General features: G+C 43.4%; 1 protein-coding gene across 4 annotated transcripts in view; it reads left to right on the plus strand.

The window, feature by feature from the left end:
- Positions 1-1304: 1304 nt before the first annotated feature.
- CC2D2A (coiled-coil and C2 domain containing 2A) overlaps positions 1305-24863 on the plus strand; it is a 118733-nt gene continuing 95174 nt past the window's right edge. For 3 of the 4 annotated variants that reach the window (XM_058546760.1, XM_058546763.1, XM_058546764.1), the window contains exons 1-4: positions 1305-1413; positions 6525-6584; positions 8866-8949; positions 10915-11044. In XM_058546760.1, coding sequence (XP_058402743.1) covers positions 6546-6584; positions 8866-8949; positions 10915-11044 — 253 coding nt within the window. In that variant the 5' untranslated portion in view covers positions 1305-1413; positions 6525-6545. Of the gene's footprint in view, positions 1414-6524; positions 6585-8865; positions 8950-9361; positions 9449-10914; positions 11045-24863 lie in introns of those variants that run through there. The other variant, XM_058546762.1, reaches the window with a different exon arrangement.

The following is a 24863-nucleotide window of genomic DNA, read 5'->3' on the forward strand; positions in this document are numbered from 1 at the left end:
CTGGAGAAGAAAGGTGGCTTTTTGGACTGTAGATGGTGTTCTCCTCGTGTCTTCAGATCATCTTCCCTCTGTGTGTGTCCGTCTCTGTGCCTGAATTCCCCCTTTTTAAAAGGACACAGTCATATTGGATCAAGGCCCACCGAATGACCTTATTTTAACTTGATTACCTCTGTAAAGACCCCATCTCCAAATAAAGTCACATTCTGAGGTACAGTGGGTAGGACTGCAACATTTCTTTTTTGGAGTAACACAGTTCAACCCATAACACCACTGAGCCTAATTAAGAGCCTCTCTGGAGTTCTGCAGAGTAGATCAGGTCATTTCCTCATTCTTACTGCTACCTGCCCCCCACCACCACACACACACACACACACACACACACACGCAGATACACGCACAGAGACACACATACATACACACACAGACACACACGGACACATGTACACAGACACACATGCAGATACACACACAGACATACACATACACAGAGACACAGGGACACACATACATACACATACAGAGACATGTACACAGATACTTACACACGCAGAGACATACACACAGATACACAGACACACAGACACACATAGACACATACACACGGGCTCACATAGACACAGACGTACACATACACACATTCAGACACACAGATACACACAGAGACCCAAATACACACACATACACACGTATACTTGGAGTGTGGCTTTCTTTGGTCTGTTCATTCCATTACTCGTCTATCTACTTTGCCTCTTCTCCCATTTCCTTTGCTTTTTTGAGCCATAACATTTATGTCCTCTTTCAGTAATTTTAGAGGGATTCAGAGAATAAGCAGAGATTAGCCTGTACGTTCAATCTTCCACCTTTAACCAGAAAACACTCCAGAGCCACATTCGCTGGTGCCCAAAGCCCCTCCAGGAAGCCTTTGCTGTGGATAAGCTGGACACCCTCACCCTACAACTGCGGCCTTTTATGGTTTTAACCACCCACCTCTGAGCATCGCCTGTGTTTTACCAGAAATGCCCAGTGACCCCTGATGACATGAGGGAGGCTATCTTACAACTTGACCTAATTTTTGCCCAGGTCCCCCAAGCTGACTTCTCTTTGTCCTTCTCCTGTAGGCTGTGCTCCTCTGATCACCCCACATGTTTGTTGTGTTCCACTGCTGGAAGTAACCTGCCACTTTAAAAGAAAAAAAAGCCACCGAGTGACCTTCCTTAGGAACGGGTTGCTAAGCGGGTGTTTTTGCTTGGAGACTTGGCTGCAGCTTCCAGGGAGCAGCCTAGGGGCCGCCCCAGCATTCAGCATTTCCTTTTGGACTCTTTTAGAAGATTCAACAATAGGACCTGTCTCTCTCCACTTTCCCTTCGTCCCAGAAAGCAGAGTCTGCACAGCGCCTTTGTAAAGTTCCTTAAGGTAAAGCAGTTCTTCCCGGGAGCGGGGCTGCTGCAATGGTGTCCCGCTCTCAGTCCCCAGGCTTGGAGTTCAGCCTCTCCCCTCGGTAACCTGAGTGGATTTAATGAACTGTAAATTAAGGGTTCTCATCATTACTATTGATGTTTTACTTTCTGGAATTGAAGCACAGAGCGTTCCTTGGACTGCTTAGATTGAGCTGCTGCCCGGTGTCTGGTGTGCAGGCTATGTCAGTCAGGCTCATCACAGCCCCTGGGTGGAATTCCTCCCAGAGGGTCGGTCCCTCTGCTTCCTGCCTGGGACTTCCATGCCGTCCTGTTGCATCCGGTCTCCCAGAAACATTTGCTGCATGTTGCCGTTCTGGGCCTTTCAGTTCCAATTTGTTTGAGGGGGGAAGTACTAGTTGTTGCAGCCTTCACCCTTCCTCCCATTAGACAGAGAAAAGGCCACTACAGACACAGGGCTGTGGATTGCTGTTCTCTCCAAAAGACCTCAAGATAATCTGCTGGCTGCGATTTAAGCTGATTATTTCCCTTCATTGCAAAGAGGTGCTATGAAAAGCTAATAAATCTAATGGGAAATACAAGTCTGTGGTTGGATTTTCATATCACCTTTTCTGCAAGTAAATTCAGCACCAGAATGAAATCTCTCTCGATATCTCTCTCCTAGAGCTCATTTAAAGAGTCTTTCATTCAAACATTTATCGGGCATCCACAGTGCACCAGGCAATGTGCTGAAGTTGAGAGTGTGCAAAAGTGAATAAGATAGGTCAGAAGCTCTGAGTTTCCTGGGAAGACAGACCTGTAAACAGATCATAACAGTAGAGTGAGCTGAGTGCCATAGGAGATTTATCACAGGGTTTAAAGTGCTTAGAGCACAGCAGACTACTCCCAGGGAGGGCCTGGGGGCACCTGGTTCATCGTGTGTGCGCCCTGGGCATATATCACAGAGCGCAGCTCAAATATGGGATTTATATGTGCTCTTCAAGGGCGATGTGTGTTATATTGAGCTGATTAAGGTCCCTAACCTTAAACTATGGGAAGCTACGGCTGGAATAACTTGTAGAATTAGGTAATAAATTTTAAAAAGGGTGTGTGTGGCCCCTGCCCAGCGTAGGTCCAGGCTCCAGCTCTGCCAGTCTGGACAGAAAAAGCTAAGCACTGTACACAGGGAGAAATGCCCATGGGTGTGAGGGCAGGGGAAGGCTTCAGAAACACCATAAATAGAAACAGAAAGAAAACTGCCCTGGGCCCAGCTCAGGGAAGGGAGAGGGGATATTGGTTATTAGAGCCAGAGAGTTGAACTTGGGAACCAAAGATGGTACAGGGGGCCTGATCTAAGGTCTTTCTTATGACTCTCCTTCTGTCCCCTAAGCTCTTTCCCTCCCCACACGATTCTTCTACTTTCCCTCTCTACCATCACATTTTTTAATAATAACGCTTACTGGTATTGAAAGCCTGGTCCAAGCTAGGCATTTTACTACACACATTTTATCATTTAACCCTTATAAAATCATCACCCACTGAGGTAGGATTTATGATGGCAAGTTTACAGATGTAGAAATCTCAGAGAGGTGAAGGCATTGCTCCAAGAGCACACAGCTGATAAATAGAGCTGGAATTGGAACCCAGGTCCATATAATTTTTTACAAAGGCCTCACTCTTTCTATAAACCCATGTTTTCACAGTTCTGGAGTAGGATGCACCCACTGTATTGTTTTTTAAGCAGCCAAGGTTGAGATGCAGTGCATACAATGGTGCCCTTTTCATATATCTTCATTCCTTTTCCCCTACATCCTGTAGAATTTGCCACAGGGGCCCCTGGATAGGACTTTGATCCTCTTGACCCTCAGAGATAGTCCATTTGTTTGGATGAAGGTGTCACTACTTTCCTTGAAATATGTCTGTGGTTTCTGCACTGAGTTAAATAAATCATTGACTTAAAGTAGCCAAAGCCCGTTCTCAGTGGGACAATGCTCCACTTCAACTCAATCATCAATATTTCCAGAATAGTTGGCTAGCATAGAATGGTAACTGATATCATCGTAAAAGCGAGACTAAATGGTGAGGCAGAGTGGCACGGAAGAGGACTCTGGGATCACAGTCTTGGGGTCAAATTCTGAATGTGACGTTGAATAACTATCACCTTGGGCAAGTCATGTAACCTGTCAGAGGTTAACCTCAGAGGAAACCTTGGTTTCCTCGTATGTAAATTGAGGCATGTGCTACTAAGTTAGCAGAGTTATTGTGAGGCCTCATGATCACATGTATCTAGAGAGAGCACAAAATAAGTCTGCAGTAAATCACAGCTCTTATTTTGATGTTACCAATAGAAATATATTAACAAGCGCTCAACGCAAGATGACAAGCTGCATATTAAAGTGGGGCAATATTAATTTATCTTTTCTTAGCAACAGTGTTCATGAAAACATAAATTTTGATGTTATTTGATTTCCTTAGAAACTCATTCAAAAGTAATGATCAGGAAAGAATGAGAAGAAAAAAATCAACCCCATTACATTTTTCATTTTCTACTTCTATTTCTTTCTTTCACATACAATATATTTTTTTAATTTATTGAGAAAGAATCTTTTTTCAGTCACTAAAATATATCACAGTTCTTTTGTTCCCGTTCATAATTACCAGAGGTGTTTATTAGAGAGGTTTCGTGTCCTGTGGCATTTCATTTTTATTATCTGCCCCTCCTTCTCTCTAGATTACCTCCCCATCCTTTTGTTTTCCTAGCTGCTTTCATCATCTCTCTTCCTCTGTTTTTTGTAGCCCACGAGGAGGTCTGGATGGGAGACAATGGAATTTCAGATGTTTTATTTCCCTTTAACGTGCTAATCCCCCACTAGGGTCAGTGAAACCTTGAATACCTCAGATGAACTGCTTAAATGACTGAGTCCCAGCTAGGAGTCAGATTCCACGGATATGAGGAAGGGCTTATGATTTGTCAGCCCTGATGTTTCTCGCCATGTTTTCTCATTTCATGCTTCGCAGCAGCCCAAAAAGGCTGATGAAGCTTTGAAGCACTCCAGAATGTGGCCATGGAGATGCAGTCAGTATATAGTGATTTAGTCTTCCACTCAACAAATATTTATTGCGTGTCTGCTGTGTGCCATCATCCTAGACTCTGGGGGTAAACAACGAATGAATATCCTGCCCTCCTGAAGCTTATATTTCAATAGGAACGGGCAGACAATAACAAATAAGTACATATGTTGACTGGTGATAAGAACTGTGGAAAAAGAAATCACTATAAGGCAGTTAGGGGGTTCCAGGAGGTTATCATTGTATTGTGAGTGTACAGGGAAGACCTCTCTGATAAAACGAAAGTTGAGCAGAACTGAGTTCTGAGGGAACTGAAAGAGAGAGAGACATGCAGATATCTTGGGAAAGAGAATTCTAGGCAGAGGGAACAGCAAGTGCAAAGGCCCTGAGGCAAGAGGATGCAAGTGCAGATCATGTAGGGCCTTGTATGCTATTGAAAGGATTTTGAATTTTACTCTGTTGAGAAAGGAAAGTCATTGGAGGATTTTGAGTGGAGGAATGACATGATTTCACTTAAATTTTAAATAATTCACTCTCACTTCAATGTAGAGACTGGACTGTAGGTAAGAAGGTGGGAAGCAGAGAAGATAGGAGGTTCTCCCACTAGGCCACATGAGAGACCACGGTGCTAGACCAGAGTGATAATAGTGGAGGTGCTTGGAGGTGGTTGGGTTCTTAACATAATTTGAAGGCCAAGCTGGCAGGACTTCTATGGATTGGATGCGGTGTGGCATATGAGAGTCAGAGAGGAGTCAAGAATGACTGTCAGGTTTCTGGCCTGAGAAAAACGGAGTTCTGTTTATTGCAACAAGGAAGGTTGCAGGACAAGCAGATTCAGGGGTAATGACGCAGAGCTTCGTTTGGGGCACGTTAAGCCAAGTGAAGGCATCCATCAAGCACTTGAATGTTTGAGTCTGGAGTTCTGTGGAGATGTGTGGCCCCAGGATCTAAATTTGGGGAATATCAGTGAGTGGATGGTATTTAAAGCCAAGAGACAGGACGAGAAGGCTAGGGGAACGAGTTGAGGCAAGGCTGGGCCCCAGGCACTCTCACATGTAGTGGTTGGGAGATGAGGACAGACCAGCCCAGGAGTTTGAAAAGGAGCAGCCAGTGGGTAGGAGGAAAACCAGGAGAGCATGTCCCAGAAGCCAAATGAAGAAAGTATTTCAAGAAAAAGAAAGTAATTGGTCACTTTCATGACTAAATGCCTCTTACGTGTCAAATAAGATGAGGACTGAGGATTGATCATTAGATGTGGTGACACAAGGGTCCCTGGCAAGAGCAGTTCCAGGGAGTGTTGGGCCCAAAACACTGATTTGGAAAGAGAGGGTTTGAGGAGTTTTCCTGTAGAGGGCTGAAAGTTGAGCAACAGCTAGGAAAAGATGTGAAGTCCAGAGAGAGCTTTTTTCAACGAAGGGGCCAATTACAGCACTTTGTAAACTGAGGGAGATGAGCCAAGAGAGTAGGAAGAAATAATCATCCAGATGAAAGAGAGAGACTGTCTGGATCAAGGCACTAGAGGAGGGGAGGGTATGGGACCAGTGCCCACACTGAGGCCCTGGCCCAGATGGGAGCAGGGACAGGTCACGATAGCAAGTGGAAGCAGAGGGGGTGACATGACTCAGGGAGGTTAGACAGGGGACGTGGAGGCCCTCTCTTGTTTTGTCTCTTTGCTCATGAAACGAGAACCAAGATCAAGGGTAGAGAGTGAGGAGGGGGTGGCAAGGTGGACATTTGAGGAGAGAGAAGATGTGAAATAGTCCTTCAGGAGCTGGATTCCAACCAGGGTCATCTGCCTCCAAGGGCAGAACTTTTCCTGGCTCCCACCTGCTACACAGTAAAGCCAGGCTCATGAGGACAGAGGGTCTGGCATCCCTGCTTTTCCTCTAGTGCTCGTTTCCACCAATCCTGGGTCTGCAAGAATGTACTCCTTGTGAATGGAGACTACTCAGCTCAAACACCTCACTGACCATCAAGGTCAGCTTCATATTTATCAACAGTAAGGAAGATGTCTCACTGATCTCAAAAGGCCTGACTTCTTGTTTGTTCTTTGCCCATCAGGGAGCAGTCCTCACAGCCAAAATGAATCCCAAGGAAGAAAAAGTGAAAATAATTACAGGGGTAAGTAGTTGCTGAGATGCCCCCAAGGGATGTGTTTGTGTGTGTACTGCACTCATGTCACACGTGTTTGTGAGTGAGGAAGTTAGGCCAGCAACAAACATTTATTGCACACCTCCTGCATGCAGAAGGGGAGTGGATGGTGGAGGAAATGCCGTGCTGCAGGCCCTCCAGGGTTTCCCTCTGCTTGAATGCTCTGAAGCTGCTTTGTCACCACGTCGTGAATTCCAACACACAGCAGTTCTAAGTACCACCTACTACTGGGTCCAGCTCTGCCTGAAGCACACTGATTTCTAAAGAAATTCAGAATGAGGGTAACAATTGTAGATTATAACGGCTAATAAAATTCTCTATTATGGAGTCCTGCAGTTTCTAACTCATTGCGTGCAAACCGTCATTAAAGACCGTCTGGACCAGAGAAGGGAGATCTTCTCCAATTTGGAGACTGCAGACCTCGGACAGAGGAGAAAGTATTCCTCTCATTCCTTGCTTGTCTGTTGGCTCAGGGGCTCACTGACTTGAGACCACAGAGGCAAAAATGGGGACTATATGCTGTTTTCAATAGAGCACTTCAAAAAGCCTAAAGGAACACCAGGTAAAACGATGCAGATTAACTTTAAGCAAGATATCAAGTACTGACAAACCACATAAATCTACATTTGTTTATTCATTCATGCAACAAATGCGTATGGTTCCTCTGGTCCCTGGGGTATGGCAGTGAGCAAACCCTCTGCCCTCATGGAGTTGACATTCTAATTTGAAGTCCTGCTGGACACTTCTCCATTGATGGAGGAGCAAAACATTATTGGAAAGCAAAAAGTGACCGAGAATTCTCACAAGTCCCTCATAAGACAAAAGGAACTTAGATTTGAATTAAGAACTGCACTTGTACACCTCAATATTATCATCATCTTTAATCTAAGTTGGTGAATTCCTGAGCTAAGGACACTCCCTACCTGGTGGGCCTTGAATCAGGAGGCCCAGTGCGGACAGGGCTTATGCCCAGAGCGGGAGGCGGAGAGATCAGGCCCCATAGACAAAGGAACAGCCCGAGCTCTGCCGGTTCTCTGGTTGGGGCCTCAGTTCCCTCCTCTGCACCTGAAGTTCACGTCGTCTCTAACCCTGACGGCCAGGGGCAGTGCTGTGCAATTGGATCCTCACCCAGCCACCTACGTGACGTTACTTTGAAATCTTGTATCATTAAAATCCGCGCTTTGTATTCCAAGTTTGTTTCAGTATAAAAACAAAAAAATTCCCAATTTTAGACAACTTTCTAATAAATTCAGTGTACCAGGCAGAGGTTCTGTGTTTATCTTGCAACTTCTTTTACACCCAGAGGTGCTCGTGCCCCAATTTGTAAAACTCTGAGACTGGAAAAGTTTAAAGCTTGAACACTTTAGAGCACTCACTTCTGACATTTTATAACTAAGACTTTAGAAAGCGTCATATGGAAAAGGAAATGAAGTTTGCCCCGTTAAAGGATTTCTCTCTTTTCAAAAAAATCTGCTATTATTTCCTTTAAAGTGAAACTTCCGTGGTGATTTAACATGTATCTCCATTTTTCTCTACTGAAAGTAAAGCTGCGGAGCAGGGAAGCCCAACCCTGGAGACCTTTCCTATGGTTCTGATGTCGTCCTGTGCTTGGGTCCTCTGTCTGGACCAGAACGTCTGTCCTGGCAGGTTCACTGGTTCATGGCCCTCATTAGATTATGATTTATTTATTTATTTATTTATTGGCTGAGGAAGATTAGCCCTGAGCTAACATCTGTGCCGATCTTCCTCTATTTTGCATGTGGGTCGCTGCCTCAGCATGGATGACTAGTGGTGTGGGTCCACGCCCAGGATCCAGGCCCATGAACCCGGGCTGGGCCACCAAAGCAGAGTGCCCTGACCTTAACCACTGTGCCATGGGTACGGCCCCTAGATTGTGACTTTTGAGGGGAAGGAGTATCTCCGTGTCCCCTGGCCCTGGAACACAGTAAGCGCTCAATAAGTGTTCTGTGCATGAGCGAGGACCTGGGACAATGAAAGCTCCAAAAGCACCTCATTTACAGTGTTTTGATTTGATACAACTTTTCAAGAATACATCCACTTTGAGAAGAGTAGATTCTGTCAGCTGTCCCTTCACTCACTCACACTCAACTCTAGTGGATGGAGGCCCCAGGTCAAGATGGTGATTTTAATTTTAATACCTAAAAATCACACCCCTCTTCCTCTCTTATGATTCTTTCCCAAATTACCCACTTGTCAAGTGATGACTCTTCCATTTGCATTTTTAACAAAGGAGTTCATTGAAAATGACGAGGATGCAGATGTGGGAAGACAGAAGAAGACCTCCAAGGTTCAAAGACAAAAAAGAAAGAAACAGGTAGGGAGTGATGAGAAGCATGTGTCTGTCTGTGTATCCGGCTGTTGGTTAACATCCCACCTGCACCACACATCCTCCTGTGGGTACCAATATTTGGCCTTCTCTGGAAGAGGCAGGACGCAGATGGATGGTCCGGTGTAGGACCCTGTATGGGGTCTCATGGATGACCCTCACAAGAGGCTGTGGTCAGTCCTTGCAGTATTTTTCCTCTAAGGTTTTTCCTATCTCCTGAGAGAGAAGTCTAGAAATGATGGAAGGAGTCCTTTTAGTGTTGTCATCGAAGGCCATAAACTAAGACTGGCGATAGATGGCAGTGCAGGATTACAAACCGTGGGGAACTCCCCCTTTCTCCAACTCCAAGCCCGAATTCCACTTCAGTCTAAGCCCAAGGCCAACTCCCGTCTCCCGAGCCTGCTGGCAGTCCCTCCCCCAGCTCGGCTCTCTGCAGGAGTTGCCCTCCTCGCTGGGAGCAGCCCCATGCAAGACCAACTTTCTCGAGGTAAATAAATTCCCTTGATAAGGAGTTATTGCCCTCTGAGGAGGGAGGCAAGGAAGATCTTGTGGAGGGACGATTTTCTTGGAATAATCGAGATGCCAACCGGGGAAGGAGAGGAGGGGAATCGCCATTTTGAGCCAGCAGCCACGTGATGGGGCTGCCTGGAGAGGGGTGGCCGTGGAGGCGGGGAAGTAGGGAGGTGGGAGGGCACCAGGAGAGCCAAAGTCAGGGAAGAAACCCCCCTCTCCACTCCCTCCTTGCCCAGCACACTCCCATTGGGACAAGCTGGCCAGAGGAGCCGCCTTCTGCTTCTCCTGCAGCTAGGGCCCAGGGGACGGCCCAGGGGGAGGGAGGCGCTGCCTGGCCACGTGGCCCATCCCTCCGGCCACTCAGGGAGATTTAACCCTTTCCTGCAGAGTCAGCTGGGGACTCTGCAGCCAGGGCAAGGGGGCCCACTGAGGCAGCAGATGATCCAATGCAGATGAAAAGAGTTCAAGTCCTTAGCTCAAAGGCCACAGGCACAGTGAGCAGTGGTGACCACTGCTAGGGGGTGTGGAGCTTGGACTGAATAGGAGAAAGGGGAAAGGATGGAGAGGAGAATATAATTCCCCAACAGGGCACTTCCTGGGCATCACCTCATTGATGTAACCCACACAGGATCCCTGATCACAGACAAAGGAGCAGTCACTGGGTGTGGCAAGAAATCTAGAGTAGTGTTTCTTAACCCTGGGGGCACTTCAGAATCACTTGGGAATTTTTTTTTAATTAGCTGCCTCAGGTCCATCCCAGGCCATTTATTTAAATCAGAATTTCTGTGCTTTGCACAATGCCTGATACCTAGCAGCACCTCAGTGTATGGGCTACTTGTATTTTCCTTTTACAGATGACAAAGCAATGCAAAAGGAAGTTAAGTACCTGGCCCAGAGTGCCACAGTAACTGAATTTGGAGGCAAGCCTCTGTCTGGCCCCAAAGGCCCTCACTCAACCGTGGCCTCCACTGCCCCCTCTCACCTGCCTCCCCTCCTCTGAGAGTTTGGGAAGGAATCAGAGGCTGTTTATTCTTGGGGACACCCAAAGGGTGGACTCAGTATTTGCCCTGGATTATCAGGGACATGTTAGCAGCTGTTTCCCAATGATTTGGAGTTTGGAACAAATGGTTTAATGTGATTTTCCTGCTTCCCTTTTCCTTCAAATTTCTGTGGAGCTCTAGACGTCATACCTACAAAAAGTGAAACTATTCATTTTACTTGGGGATGTCTCAGTCATTTCCCAAGAAACCTCCTAGAGAAAATCTGGGTTGGTCCACTTCCCAGGGGGTGACCACAGTGACTCAGGTGACAGGGACCACAGTTTTCTGGATCTGAATAGTATTAAGGCCTGTCTCCTCGCTAAGTGACCTACCTCATCCCAAGATAAGAGCTGAGTCAACCGAAGCCCTGCGCGTCACAGCTCTGACCCTCTGCCCACAGCTGCTGACCGCTGGCCCCCAGGAAATGGTGTCTGAAAAGGCCCATCTTGGCAGCCAGCAGGAGCCGGGGCAGCAAGATCCAGACACCGACACTCGCCTCCTGAGCATGCCGACCCGACGAGGCCCACGGAGTAAGTGTCTCCTGGTTCAGTTCAACCAGGATTTATTAATCGCCTACTGTGATTAGCACAGAGCAATATGGAGTTTTTTATGGGTATTATTTTTCATATATGCCACAGCCCTCACCCCACTTCACCCCAACTCGGTGGGTAATTTTCTAGGTTAGTATCTATCTGGGAGACAGGACACATAGCTTCAGGACATATTTATATAACCACATAAGTGTGGAAGTGTTAATTGAAATAGAAATGGTGCAGATAATCAAATATGTAAAAACTCAAAGGAGGGTGACAGAGTCAGGAAGGCAAATGTCAGTGAAGTGGGATTTGAATCAGATGTCGGAAGACATGAAGGAGTTTCTGAGGTGCTTGGCAACCTTGCCCCTTGAGGGCATATCCCCCTACCACCACACACACACACACACACACACACACACACACACACACTCCCTCCCCTCTTGGGGAACCTTGGCCTGTATTTACAGTGTTTGCTTTTCCCCAGTACCGTGAACATCTCTTCCCAATACAGGAACATCCTTAGTTATCTGCTCATCGTAGGAAAAATGATTACCCCTCACTTGTTGCTTTTCTTGAAAAGTGGATTAGACAAGAAGTGTGTTACATTTTCCAATCGTTACATAATTATGACACAGTTGTTACCCTATTTCTCTGTAGCAGAGCTGGGGAATAAAGTAACTGTTGGAATTTAGAGGGCTTTGGAAATAAACTCATCTGAAATCCAACCCTGAGAAAAATGTGGTTCCCATCAAGAGCAATGATACAAGGAGAGCTGTTACAAATTAGTAAAACAGAACCAAGCTCTATTCCATATAGTTGCTTCTTTTTCTAAATGCTCAAAATTACTCATTGTTGAAGATTATAATTTATCTTAGTCAGCTCAGGCCACCTTAACAAAATACCATTGGCTGGGTGGCTCAAATAACAGACATTTATTTCTCACAATTCTGGAGGCTGGAAGTCCAAGATGAGGGTGCCAGCAGGGACGGTTTCCAGTGATGCCTTTCTTCCTGGCTTGTAGGCAGCTGCCATCTCCCTGTGTGTTCACACCGCTCTTCTTTGTGTGTGTGTGTCGGGGGGGGGGGTGTCCATCAAACTCTCTGGTGTCTCTTCTTAAAAGGACACTAACCCAATTGTATCAGGGACCCACCTGATTTAACGTTAATTGCCTCATTATAGTCTCTATCTCCAAATACAGTCACACTGAGGCTTAGAGCTTCAACATATGAATTTTGCAGGGGCACAACTACCGAATATTTAAGTAGTTATTTTAAAATCACGGGAAAAAATGTCAGAATGAGTGACCACTAATAAAGTCTCTGTGGCATGATGAAAAGAGGATTCTTTCCCTATTTCTAAAATGGGGAAAATACTATTCACTATCACCATGGGGGTGATTGTGAGGATCAAGTCAAAAAAGGATGTGGAAGTATTTTGAATATTACAGAGCATTAGATAAATGTACGGTAACTAATGTGTTTGAGAGTGAGATAAGAGTTTTATAAAAAATATTATTTTATAAAAAATAAAAAAGCACAATTTCTGATTTGGAGAAGAGGAGAACAATAGAAAGCTGCTATTTGCCTTCTTGAGCAAGTTCATGACCTGCCGGTATCTGGGCAGCCCTGGATAGAGCTGAAAGCTGTTGCTGATTTGGCGGCACTGGTGGGCCAAGATGTAGAGAAAACATCCCTGGGAGGGAGGTGGGAGGCACCTGATGGATGAGAAGCCTGCAAGGCCAGGCATCAGTCTGAAATGAGAGGTGAAGACCAGCAGAAAGTCAGCCACATTGTCACGAGAGCAGAATAGGTTTCCTTCATTGTACAGTAGTCCCTCCTTATCCGCGGGGAATACGTTCCAAGACCCTTAGTAGATGCCTGAAGCTGGGGATAGTATCAAACCCTATATATACTGTGTCTTTTCCTGTACATACATACCTATAATAAATTTTAATTTATAAATTAGGCAGAGTAAGAAATTACAATAACTAATAATAAAACAGAACAATTATAACAATATACTATAATAAAAGTTACCGTAGATCTTAGCAACTTAAGCATATGATTTTTTTTCTTCCCATATTAAGTTGAGAACTTTCACCTTTTCACTTAAAGGAAGCACTTTACGGCTTCTCATTGGCGTGTCTGAATTGCCAACATCACTATTCTTGTGCTTTGGGCCATTATTAAGTAAAATAAGGGTGACTTGAACACAAGCACTGTGATACCGCAACACTCAATCTGATAACCAAGACACCTACTAAGTGACGAATGGGTGGGTAGCATGTACAGCGTGGATCCGCTGGACAAAGGGATGATGGGGAGAGGGGGAGATGGAGCATGATGGTGCGAGATTTCATCACACTACTCAGACGATGCACAATTTAAAATATAGGAATTATTTATTTCTGGAATTTTTCATGTAACATTTTCAGACCGTGGTTTACTGCAGATAACTGAAACATGGAAAGCGAAACCTCAGATAAGGGGGGACTACTGCATGCCAAGCCACATTAGAGTGAGAGACAGACAAATACAAGGAATGAGGAGGGCTGTGAGAAACATGGCAAGGAGTATCAACCTGAGATAGAGCAAGGGGCACAGCGAGGGCTGTAGACAAACTCTGGCTGATGAGTGTGCAGGAGTCTCGGTGGTAGAGTGTTGGGGGAAGAGGATCCCAGACAGAGGGCTGGAAAACACACAAACACGTGCAGAAAACACTTAGTGCATCCAGAGCAAGGTGGAAGCAGCCATGTCTTTTATGACCTCACCTGGAAAATCACACACCACTGCCATCTGTTAGAAGTATGTCACTAAGTCCAGCCTACATTCAAGAGGAGGGAAATTAGGATCCATCTTTTAAAGGGAGGTGTGTCAAAGAAATTTATGGACATATTTTTAAACCACCACATTCATCTTTCTTTAAAACTCTTTATATTGCTTTTCTACTCAGACATCTGTAATAAGCATCACATAAAATCTACTCTTTTATTTGTTCTGGGTCCTGAGACCTTATGCAGCTGGCCCTTTTCAATTGTATTTCCACTCTCCTCCAATCTGCCTCCACTCTGGTTGACTGCTTATGGCCTCTGAATGCCTCCTGACCGCCTGAGCATTCCCAGGCTTTGGTGCCCACTCAGAGAAAGTTCTCCATCAGTCTCTTTATTAAGCTTGTGACAGAAAGGTAATCGAGTCGCAGCAGTTAATATCATGGTCTTTGCATCAGGTAAGTGTGGGTACCAGTCTCTACCTGTTACTTCCTTACTCACTCGGGCAAATTCCCCCACCTCCCTAAACTTCAGTTTCTTTTATTTGCAAAATGGAGGCAAGAATGTAATGCCTTAATACGTTCACAGAGTTTACATTACGGTGAGGGGATGAGAGGAAAAAGAGAAAACGAATAAAATAAACGTGATAAATATACAGCATGGCAGGGGGTGAGAAGAGCTATCGAGCAAGATGAAGAAGCAACTGTACAGGACTGCAGTGGAGGTGAGAGGAAGGGTGGCTGTTTCATAAAAGGTCATCAGAGAAGTCCTCTCCAATAAGGTGATGTTGGAGCAGAGGCCTGAAGGAAACGAGAGATCCCCGAGGAAAGTGGTCTTAAAGCAAGAGTGGGCTGGGTATGTTTAAAGAACAGCAAGGAGGCCAGAGTGGTTCACAGAGAGTGAGCAAGGAGGAAGAAGGAAATAGGATCAGAAGGGAGGAGGGGAGTTGTGCCCAGCCTTGTGGGCACTTAGACTTGCAATCCAAGCGAAATGAGAGCAATGGGAGGGTTTGAGCAGATGAGTGATAGAGTCAGACTTCAGGCTGAAGGCTGCTATGCTAAGAGTTGACTCTGGTAGGAGCAAGAACAGAAGCACAGAGACCAGGTAGAGGGCAGTGCAAAAATTCAGGTGGGAGATGGTAGGGACTGGGACCAGGGTGGTCGTGGCTGGGATGGAAAGAAGTGGTGGGAATCTGGGTATCTGGAAGGTGGAGCCAACAGAGTTTATTGCTGATTGAACAGGGGTTGTGAAAGTGGGAAGGATGACTCAGCTTTTTTACTTGAGCCAACTAGGAAAATGGAGTTGCCATTTACAGAGAGGGGAAAGATGGCAGAAAGAACAGGTTTAGGGGAAGAAATCAGGAAAAGACATGCAAAATTTGAGATGCCTGTTGGATATCTAAGTGGGGATGGATATCGGGATCTCGAGGTTGGGGGAGAGGTGGAGGCTGGAGAGGCCTTCGCTGACCTTCTGTCTAAAATAGCGCTTTTCCACCCCATCAACTACTCAGTCCTCTCCCCGGGATCCATCTTCCTTTAGAGCACGCATGAACTCCTGACACGCTGCAGGTAGCTGTTTGCCAACTGTCTGCTCCACCAGGATGGAAGCTCCCTGAGAGCAGGATTTTGTCTTCTCCATTCACTGCTGAACCCTAACCCCGGTGCTTGGAGCAGTGCTTGGTCTTTTGCAGGGGCTCAATAAACAATTGTTGGACAACTCTGCTCTGGGCATAATAGCACATGCTTCACACAGGGCCCTGCCCTCTCAGGTTTTGTAGCCCTGTGGGAGAATCAGCCGATTAAAGACGTTACAGTGAAGCTAGACGAGCCAAGGGATAAGAGAGTATCTTCCATGCTGTCCCCCACGTCCGTGCTCTGTTAGGCTGTAGGAACACGGACTGGGGGAACATGGGTCTACAGTGACTACAAGTAGGCTGGCTGCTTTTTGAAGAAAGAAATTTTCATCACTCAGGCACATTTTCTCCTTGACTCCTTTTATTATTTTTTTCCAGTAAAACAGGAAACACAACTTTATTTCCGCGGCTAACAACTCTTCAGTCCCTCTCTTAAGGCTTTATGTGTACGGTTATCAAAATAGCTTTTGATATTCTCAAAGTAAATCAAATGTCACCAAGGCAAGAGGCAAGTCCTGATGATCCTAAATCTAATACCTTTAGGGGCCTCTATTTTTCATTGTGAAAATTCAAACATGCACAGAAGTAGATAAAATCCAATGAACCTCATCTGCTCATCGCCAGATTCAAAGATTCAAGATTTTGCCATATTTGTTTCAAGTATCCTTTTTTTCTTTTTCTTTTTAGTCTTTGCTAGAATATATATATATTTTTTAATTGTGGTAAAAAACACATAGCATAAAATTTTCCATCTTAATCATTTTTAAATGTACAGTTCGGTAGAGTTAACTATATTCACATTGTTGTGTAACAGATCTCCAGAACTATTTCATCTTGCAAAACTGAAACTGTGTCCCCGTTAAACAATAACTCCCCATTCCTTCCTCCCCCATCCCTTGGCAACCACCATTCTACTTTCTGTTTCCATGAATTTGATTACTTTAGATACCTCATATAAGTTGAATCATACAGTATTTGTCTTTTTGTGACTGGCTAATTTCACTTAGCATGAAGTCTTCTAGGTTCATCCATATTGTAGCATGTGACAGGATTTCCTTCCTTTTTAAGCCTGAATAATATTATAATATTCCCTTGTGTATATGTATATCACATTTTGCTTATCCATTCATCCCTCAATGGGCATTTGGGTTGCTTTTACCTCTTAGCTATTGTGAATGATGCTGCTATGAACATGGATGTCCAAATATCTCTTCAAGATCCTGCTTTCAATTCTTTAGGGTATATACCAAGAAGTGAGATTGCTGGATTATATGGTACTTCCATTTTTAATTTTTTGAGTAATCACCATACTTTTTTCCATACTGGCTGCATTACTTTACATTCCCACCAACAATGCACAGGGGTCCAGTTTCTCCATATCCTTGCCAACACTTGTTATTTTCTGTTTTTTTTTTTAATAGTAGCCATCCTAAAGAGTGTGAAGTGATATCTCATTGTGGTTTTGATTTGCATTTCTCTAATGATTAGTGATGTCAAGCATCTTTTCATATGTTTGTTGACCATTTGTATATCATCTTTGGAGAAATGTCTATCTCTTGCCCATTTTTTAATTGTGTTATTTGTTTCAGAGTTGTTGAGTTGTAGGAGTTCTTTATATAGTTTGGATAATAACCCTTTATCAGATACGTGATTTGCAAATATTTTCTCCACAGTTTGCCTTTTCACTCTGTTGATTGTGTCCTTTGATGCACAGAGGTTTTTAAGATTGATGTAGTCCCATTTGTCTATTTTTGCTTTTGTTGCCTATGCTTTGGGTGTCATATCCAAGAAATCACTGCCAAATTCAATGTCATAAAGCTTTCCCCTATGTTTTCTTCTAGGAGTTTTGTAATTTCAGTTCTTACATTTATTTAGGTCTTTAATCCATTTTGAGTTAATTTTTGTACATGATATAAGGTAAGAGTCCAACTTCATTCTTTTACATGTGGCTATCCAGTTTCCCAATGCCATTTGTTGAAGAGACCATCCTTTCCCCAGTGAGTGGTCTTGGCATCCTTGTTGAGATTATTTGACTGTATATTTGAGGGTTTATTTCTGTATTCTGTATTATGTTCCGTTGCTTTATGTATTTGTCTTTAGGCCAGTACCACAATTTTGATTACTATAGCTTTGTAATGTGCTTTGAAATCAGAAAGTGTGAGACCTCCAACTGTGTTCTTTTTCAAAATTGTTTTGGCTATTTCAGGATTTCTTAATATTCCACATGAATTTTAGGATGAATTTTTCTATTTCTACGAATTATGCCATTGAGATTTTCATAGGGATTGCATTGAATCTGTAGATTTTTGGGGTAGTATTGACATTTTAACAATATTGAGTTTTCCAGTCCATGAACATGGGATGTCTTTCCATTTATTTGTGTCTTCTTTAATTTCTTTCAGCAGTATTTTATAGTTTTCAGTGTACAACACTTTCACCTTCTTGGTTAAGTTCATTCCCAAGTATTTTATTCTTTTTCATGCTATTGTAAATGGAATTGTTTTCTGAATTTCCTTTTTGGGTTTTTCACTGTTTGTGTATGGAAACACAACTGATTTTTGCATGTTGATTTTGTATCCTGCAACTTTTCTGAATTTTCTTATTAATTCCAGCAGTTTTTTTTTGGTGGAATCTTTAGAGTTTTCTATGTATAAGAGCATGCCATCTACAAATAGAGATAATTTCACTTCTTCATTTCCAATTTGGATGCCTTTTACATCTTTTTCTTGCTTTCTTAGTTATTCAGGCTGCTATAACAGAATATCATAGACTGGGAGGCTTGTAAACAACAGAAATTTATTTTTTATAGTTCTGGAAGCTGGAAGTCCAAGATCAAGGCACCAGCAGTTTTGGTGTCTGGTGAGGGCCCACTTCCTGGTTTGTAGACAGAGCTGTCTTCTCTCTGTGTCCTCACATGATAGAATAGATGAGGGAGCTCTCTGGGGTCTATTTTATAAGGACATTAATCCCATTCATGAGGGGTCTGACCTCATGACTTAATCACTTGCCACAGGCCTCACCTCCAAATACTCTCACAATGGGGATTAGGTTTCTACATATGAGTTTTAGGGGGACACAAGCATTCAGTCTATAGCACTTCCTAATTGCTCTGGCTAGGATTTCCAGTACTATGTTGAACAGAAGTGATGAGAGGGTGCACCTTCGCATTGTTCCTGATCTTGGAGGAAATGCTTTCAGTTTGTCACCATTGAATATGTTGTTAGCTGTGAGCATTTCATATATGGCCTTTATAATGTTGAGGTAGTTTCCTTCTATTCCTAGTTTGCTGAGTATTTTCATCATAAAAGAATGTTGAATTTTGTCAAATGATTTTCTGCATCAACTGAGATGGTCATGTGATTTTTGTCCTTAGTTCTGTTAATGTGGTGTATTACATTAATTGATTTTCATATGTTGAACCATCCTGGTACCACCGCCCCCCTGCCTGGGCTGGAGCTAATACTCTGTCTAAATGAGTCTTGAGGCTCTCTCTCCTGACCAATTTGTCAACACTGTTAACCTACATTTCCCTAGGCGAAACCTCAGGTTCAGTGGTTTCCCCAGCTCCAACATGAAAGTTTATGCTCAAAGATTGATGCTGAGAAAGCTATGGGACTTTTTAAGCTCATATGTTCCATTTTATTTTTTATCCCTAAGCACTTATTGGTCTACTTGAGGCATCTCTCCCCTCCCAGAGATAGTACGTAGATAGATAGATGATAGATAGATAGATAGATAGATAGATAGATAGATAGATAATAAATCTAACAACTTTGAACTCTGAGAGCTTAAGACTCTGTTCTAAGCCAGACAGCAAGCTTCCCAATAAGATTTCCATCAAGATTCCTTGTTCTCTTTCCTTGCCCCCACACCAATATGTTGCCCAAGATATTAACAGAAATAAACATTTTGAGTCAGCAAACATTCCTTGAAACCTATAGAAACTCTGAAATCAGACTCACTACTACTTTTTACTGCTTTCAGCCATGGGACCTTGGGCAATGACATAATCTTCCTAAGCCACGGGAGCCTCATTTGTAAAATGGTGATCATAAAAGCCTCTGCTTCATGCAGCTGTTATGACAAAAAATCAGATGACATACAGAAAGCACCCTGCAGAGCACATAATAGCCTCTTCCAGCTGGAAGAAGAACTTGATGCTCAATAACTAGCAAAACTAATTACCTTTCTTGAGTGCTGTGACATGGCAGGCACCATGCTAAGGTCTTTACATGCATCACTTTATTTAATTCTCAGACAGTCCTGTCACCAGGCATTGTTTTATAGATTAGGAAACTAAGGTTCAGGGAGAATCAGCAGCTAGAGGTGAAGGAGCCAGAACTCAAACTCCAGTCTCTAGACCTCCAGAATCGTGTCTTAATTGCTGCACTATAATGTCATTCTACACCCACAAACGTTAACCCTGGTTGGTCTTTGAAGCTAATGGTTTATAGTTGTCAACAGAAAGTACAATGGTAATGCCACAACCAGCATTATGGACAGTGGCTCCCAGAGACCCCAGAGGACTCTTCATATGGGGCATAGAGCAAGCTTAGGGTCTTCACAAGATTGTTGGTCTGGCTGTGCCTCATTTTTTTTCCCAAACAGTGACTCAGGTAGATCACCCACCTTACCCTCCCCACCTAGAAAAATCCCTCTCTCTTTGAGGCTTTGGTTTATTTACTTGTCTTAGCCTAGCTACTTACCTTTCAAAAATCAGTACACATATCACCCCTTTTGGAAAGTTTCCCCTATGCCCCAGTGTGGACTGAGTAGATCTTCTCTAGTTTCATGACCCCTGTGCCCATGTGAGTGTCTGAAGTCATCTTTTTACTGGTACACAGTCTCCCTTCCCCACCAAACTAGACATCTTTGAGGGTAAAGCTGACTTTCAGCTCTGCTCTGTGAACATCTGCTGGTTCACAGACAGCACTCAACAGTGCTTACTGAGTGAACAGATGTCTCAAGCTGGCCTCTCTGCTTTTTACTCAAGGCCGTGCTCTGGCTTAGGTATGCTCACTTACCACCCCACTACCATGCCCACCACATCCTTCCAACCAAGTCTCTTCATCTGGATCCAGATCTTTGATTCCTTCCTGCCTTCCTACTTACCAAACCTCTCATGGGTCTAGCCTGCCCCTTGCTGCTACCAACCCAGCTCCTCACCTTGAACCTGTGACCATCTCTATACTGAAGCATTCCTACAGAGCTCCAAGTATTGTCAAGGTCAGACGGTATTCAGATACTCAGGTACCAGCACTCTTGATTACCTGACCTCCCCCACTGCACCAGGCACATGCCAGAGATGCCACCTCCCTGATTAACAACAGCACAAATCCATGCAGTGAGAGCTTTGGCTTCTAATTTGCTATTCAAACATATGTATAGTCATGACATTCCAAATAAAGAAAGCATTTCACTGAACAGGCACTAGTTCCAAATCAAATAAACATCTAGTAAAAAGGCACACACATTCCTCCACAACTCCAACTTACGCCATCTCCTAAGGGAGTGACTATCAAATGTTAGGTAGTTTCTTATGAACACAAATTTCTTCATTACTGACATCTGTTTTCCATTCATTCGTGTTAGGTTCTCTGATTAAAGCTTCATTTCAGAGCCAATCTCTCAGTATTGGTTGAAAAAAGAGTTCGGAATCTGGTGAAATTTGATGCAAATGAAAGGAAATAGATCATTTATTTTAGGCATAGCTTTTAAAAGTCATCAAGACCTGGAGAGACTGACCCGGGAAACAAATGTTAAAGGCACAGGATGAGACACGGAGGAGAACTGCCCGAAGGAGCTGGGTCTTGGGAGTTACCTTGGAGCCCAGTGGCTGGAGAAGGGAAAGAACATTCTAGTCAGAGGATGCATAATGGAGAATGTAGAAAATGTCAAAAAGTTCACCAACGCTGGTGTTTGCTATCTCACACGGTACTGGGAGGACTAAGTAAAGTACTGAAACAAGTAAAAGTAAATAGTACTTTGTATCCTATAAATTTTTTATTCTCTGGATATTATGATGTTTGACATCCTAAGAAAAAAACTTTCTGGTTGGAAAGAGACTAGCCAATTCTAAGAGGTATCAAGGGGCCCAGCCTGCAGCATGCCTTCGATATGCAAACTAACAGTGCAGAGCCCTGCTTCCTCTGTCTGGCCAGCACAACCCCAGGAGGCAATATTCCTCTGCCTGAATCATTCCAGGGCCGCGTACCCAGCAACTGGAGACCAACTATAGCTTAGAGCCCATCGGCACTATTCAAACCACCAATCCAAACCGTTTACCTGCCCTGTCTTATCTTTTCCTCTGACATCCCAGTAAAGGCCGTGACCTAAGCTCTCACGCCCCTCCTGTCCTCTGCCTCCTGACCACCTTGGTGTCTTTCCATGCGGCCCTGGGTGGCGTGCCCTGCTCCTGGCTCTAGGACCTGGGAGTATAATGAACTTCGTTTCCTGAGCTTCTCCTCTGTCTCCTCTTGTGGCCGCACCTAACTGACCAGCTCATAAAAGAATACAAAGTATACAAACATACCCATCATTATTATCAGTTCTAAGGAAAGGAATTTTCCAAAAAAACTTCTTTACAGCAAAATTCCTCCAGAGTCATCTATTCCCATTTTTGTCTCTAGTCTGAACCGACTCCAATCTAACTCACCTCCCCACTCTCCATCGAAATTGTTCCTGTTGAAGTCACCAGTGAATTGCACATTTGCTACATTCAGTAGCCACACCTTAGTCTTGACCTTACTTGACTCTCAGCAGCATTTGATGCAGCTCCCCACTCCCTCCTCTTGGGCTGTGCTTCCAGGACTCAGCTCTCCTGGTTGTCCCTCCGCCTCATGGCTGCACCCGTCAGCCTCCTGGCTGGTTCCTACATCCCCAACCTCTGGATGTTGGAGCACCCCAAGCTCGGTGCTTGGCCCCCCTTTCTTTATCAACACTCACTCTCTTGGTCATCTCAAGACTTTAAATTCTTTTGTGCAGATATTGTATGTATAACTGACCAGTCCCTAATTTTTGTCTTCAGCCTGGGCCTCTTTCAAACTGAATGTGCCTACTACTTCCTCAACATCCACTTTTGCACATCTAAGAAGACAATTCACATTTTTAATAGTCTTATTGAAGTATAATTTGCATATCGTAAAATTCACCCATTGTAAGTATAAATTCAATGATTTTTAGTCAATGTATAGACTTGTGCAACCATCACCATGATCCTGTTTTAGAACATTTTCATCACCCCAAAAAGTTCCCTTATGCCTATCTGCAGTTAATCCCCATTTCCACCCCTAGACCTAGACAAACACTGATTTGTTTTATATCCCTATAAATATGCCTTTTCTAGACATTTCATGTAAATAGAATCATACAATATGTAGTGTTTTCTGTCTGGCTTTTTCACTTAGCATAATGTTTTTTGAAATTCATAATTACTGTAGCATATATCCACATTTTGTTCCTTTTTATTGCTGAATTATAGTCCATTATATGGTTATACCATCTTTTATTTATTCGCTCACCTGTTGATGGACATTTGGATTATTTGTAGTCTGGTGCTATTATGAATAATGGTGCCATTGGCAACATGTCTTTATGTACACATATGCTTTCATTTCTCTTGAGAAGTAGTAGACTCTCAGGGTCACATGATAAATTTACATTTAACTTTATAAGAAACTGCCAATCTGTTTTACAAAGTGGCTGTATCATTTTACTTTCCCACCAACAGTTTATGAGTTTCAGTTTCTCCACATCCTTACCAACAATTGATATTATTTGTCTTTAATCATAGCCTTTATACTGTATGTATAGTGCTATTTCACTCTGCTTTTAATGTGTATTTCTCTAGTGATTAATAATATTGAGTATTTTTTCATCTGCTCAATTAGCCATTTGTATATCTTCTTGGTAAAATGTCTATTTAAATTTTTACTTATTAACTGGATCCTTTGTCTTACTATAGAGTTGTAAGAGTTCTCTATATATTTTGGATATAAGTACTTTATCAGAGATATAATTTGCAAATATTTTCTCCAAGTAAATGTCTTATCTTTTCATTTTTTTCATGATGTCTTTTGAAGTACAAAAGTTTTTAATTTTGATGAAGTCAAATTTATCACTTTTTTTCTATTATGGATTGTGCTCTTGGGATTGTATCTAAAAATTCTTTGCCTGACCCAAGGTCATGAAAATGTTCTCATATTTTTTTCTAGAAGTTTTATGCTTTTAGCTCTTACCTTTAGTTAGATCTATGATCTATTTTGAAACAACTCATATTTTACTCGACTGAAAATGAGCTTCTGATCTCCTTCTCCCAAATCCAAGCTGTTTCTCCTACAGTCTTCCCATCTCACTAAATGGACATTTCATTTTTTTCTACCGCTTGGGTCAAAAACTTGGAGTCATCCCTAATTCCTGTCTTTCTATCTGCCCACATCCAGTCTATCAATAAGTTCTGTTTGCTTTGCCTTCAGAAGAGATCTAAAATATGACCATTTCTCACTACTTCCACTACTACGATCCTGATCCAAGCCGCCTTCAACACTCATCTAGAGGACTGCAATAGCCTCCTACCTGATGTCTTTGCTTCCGTTCCCACCCGCATTCTCAACCCAGCAGCTAGAGTGGTCTTATGAAAATAAGGGCATGTCACTCTGTTCAAATCCTCCAATGGCTCTCACTTGACTCAGAGTTAAAGCCAAATTCACTTGACTCAGAGTTAAAGCCAAATTCTGTAGGATAACCTACACAGTTTGTCTCCCCCTTGTCTCTAGGACCTCGTATCCTAGTATTCCATCTCCCACCCCTTCTGTTCCCTCTTTCTGCTCTGGTCTCATATCAGCCGTAGCCCTATCTTGGAGTCTTTGCACCAGATGTTACTTGTAGCTAAAAGGCTTGTCCCACAGCTATCCATGTGGCTTGAACCTCCATTTCCTTTACTTGATGCAGTGTCACCTGGAAGCCCTTGCTTGGCCACTCTACTTAAAACTACAGTACACCCTTCCCTCCTGACGCTCCTTATCCCCATCCCGCTTTATTTGTCTCCATACCACCTATCACCATCTGACACACTCAAGATACTACTTGTTTGTGGTCTGTCCCCACCACTGGCAAGCACACTCCACTAAGGTGGGGATATTTGTTTGTTTTGTTCACTGTTTTATCCCTAATGCCTTGTTCACTTAATAGGTGCTCCATAAATATTTGTAGGCTGAGTGCTTGAAAAGTGGAGAAGAGATTGTCTAATTCAGCATTTCCAAAATCGGGTTTTGTAGAATACTAGTATCCCGTCAGAGACTAACTCCCGCAAAAATATTCGTAATTCAGAAGCTTTACATGTTGTTTCCCCTCTTGGGTGTTCACGAAGCTTGTTCTGAGACCACTAATAGTTAGCCTGGCGTTTCTTGCTCAGT

The sequence above is a fragment of the Diceros bicornis genome, chromosome 8 (genome assembly GCF_020826845.1).
Source record: "Diceros bicornis minor isolate mBicDic1 chromosome 8, mDicBic1.mat.cur, whole genome shotgun sequence".
Classification (NCBI taxonomy): domain Eukaryota; kingdom Metazoa; phylum Chordata; class Mammalia; order Perissodactyla; family Rhinocerotidae; genus Diceros; species Diceros bicornis.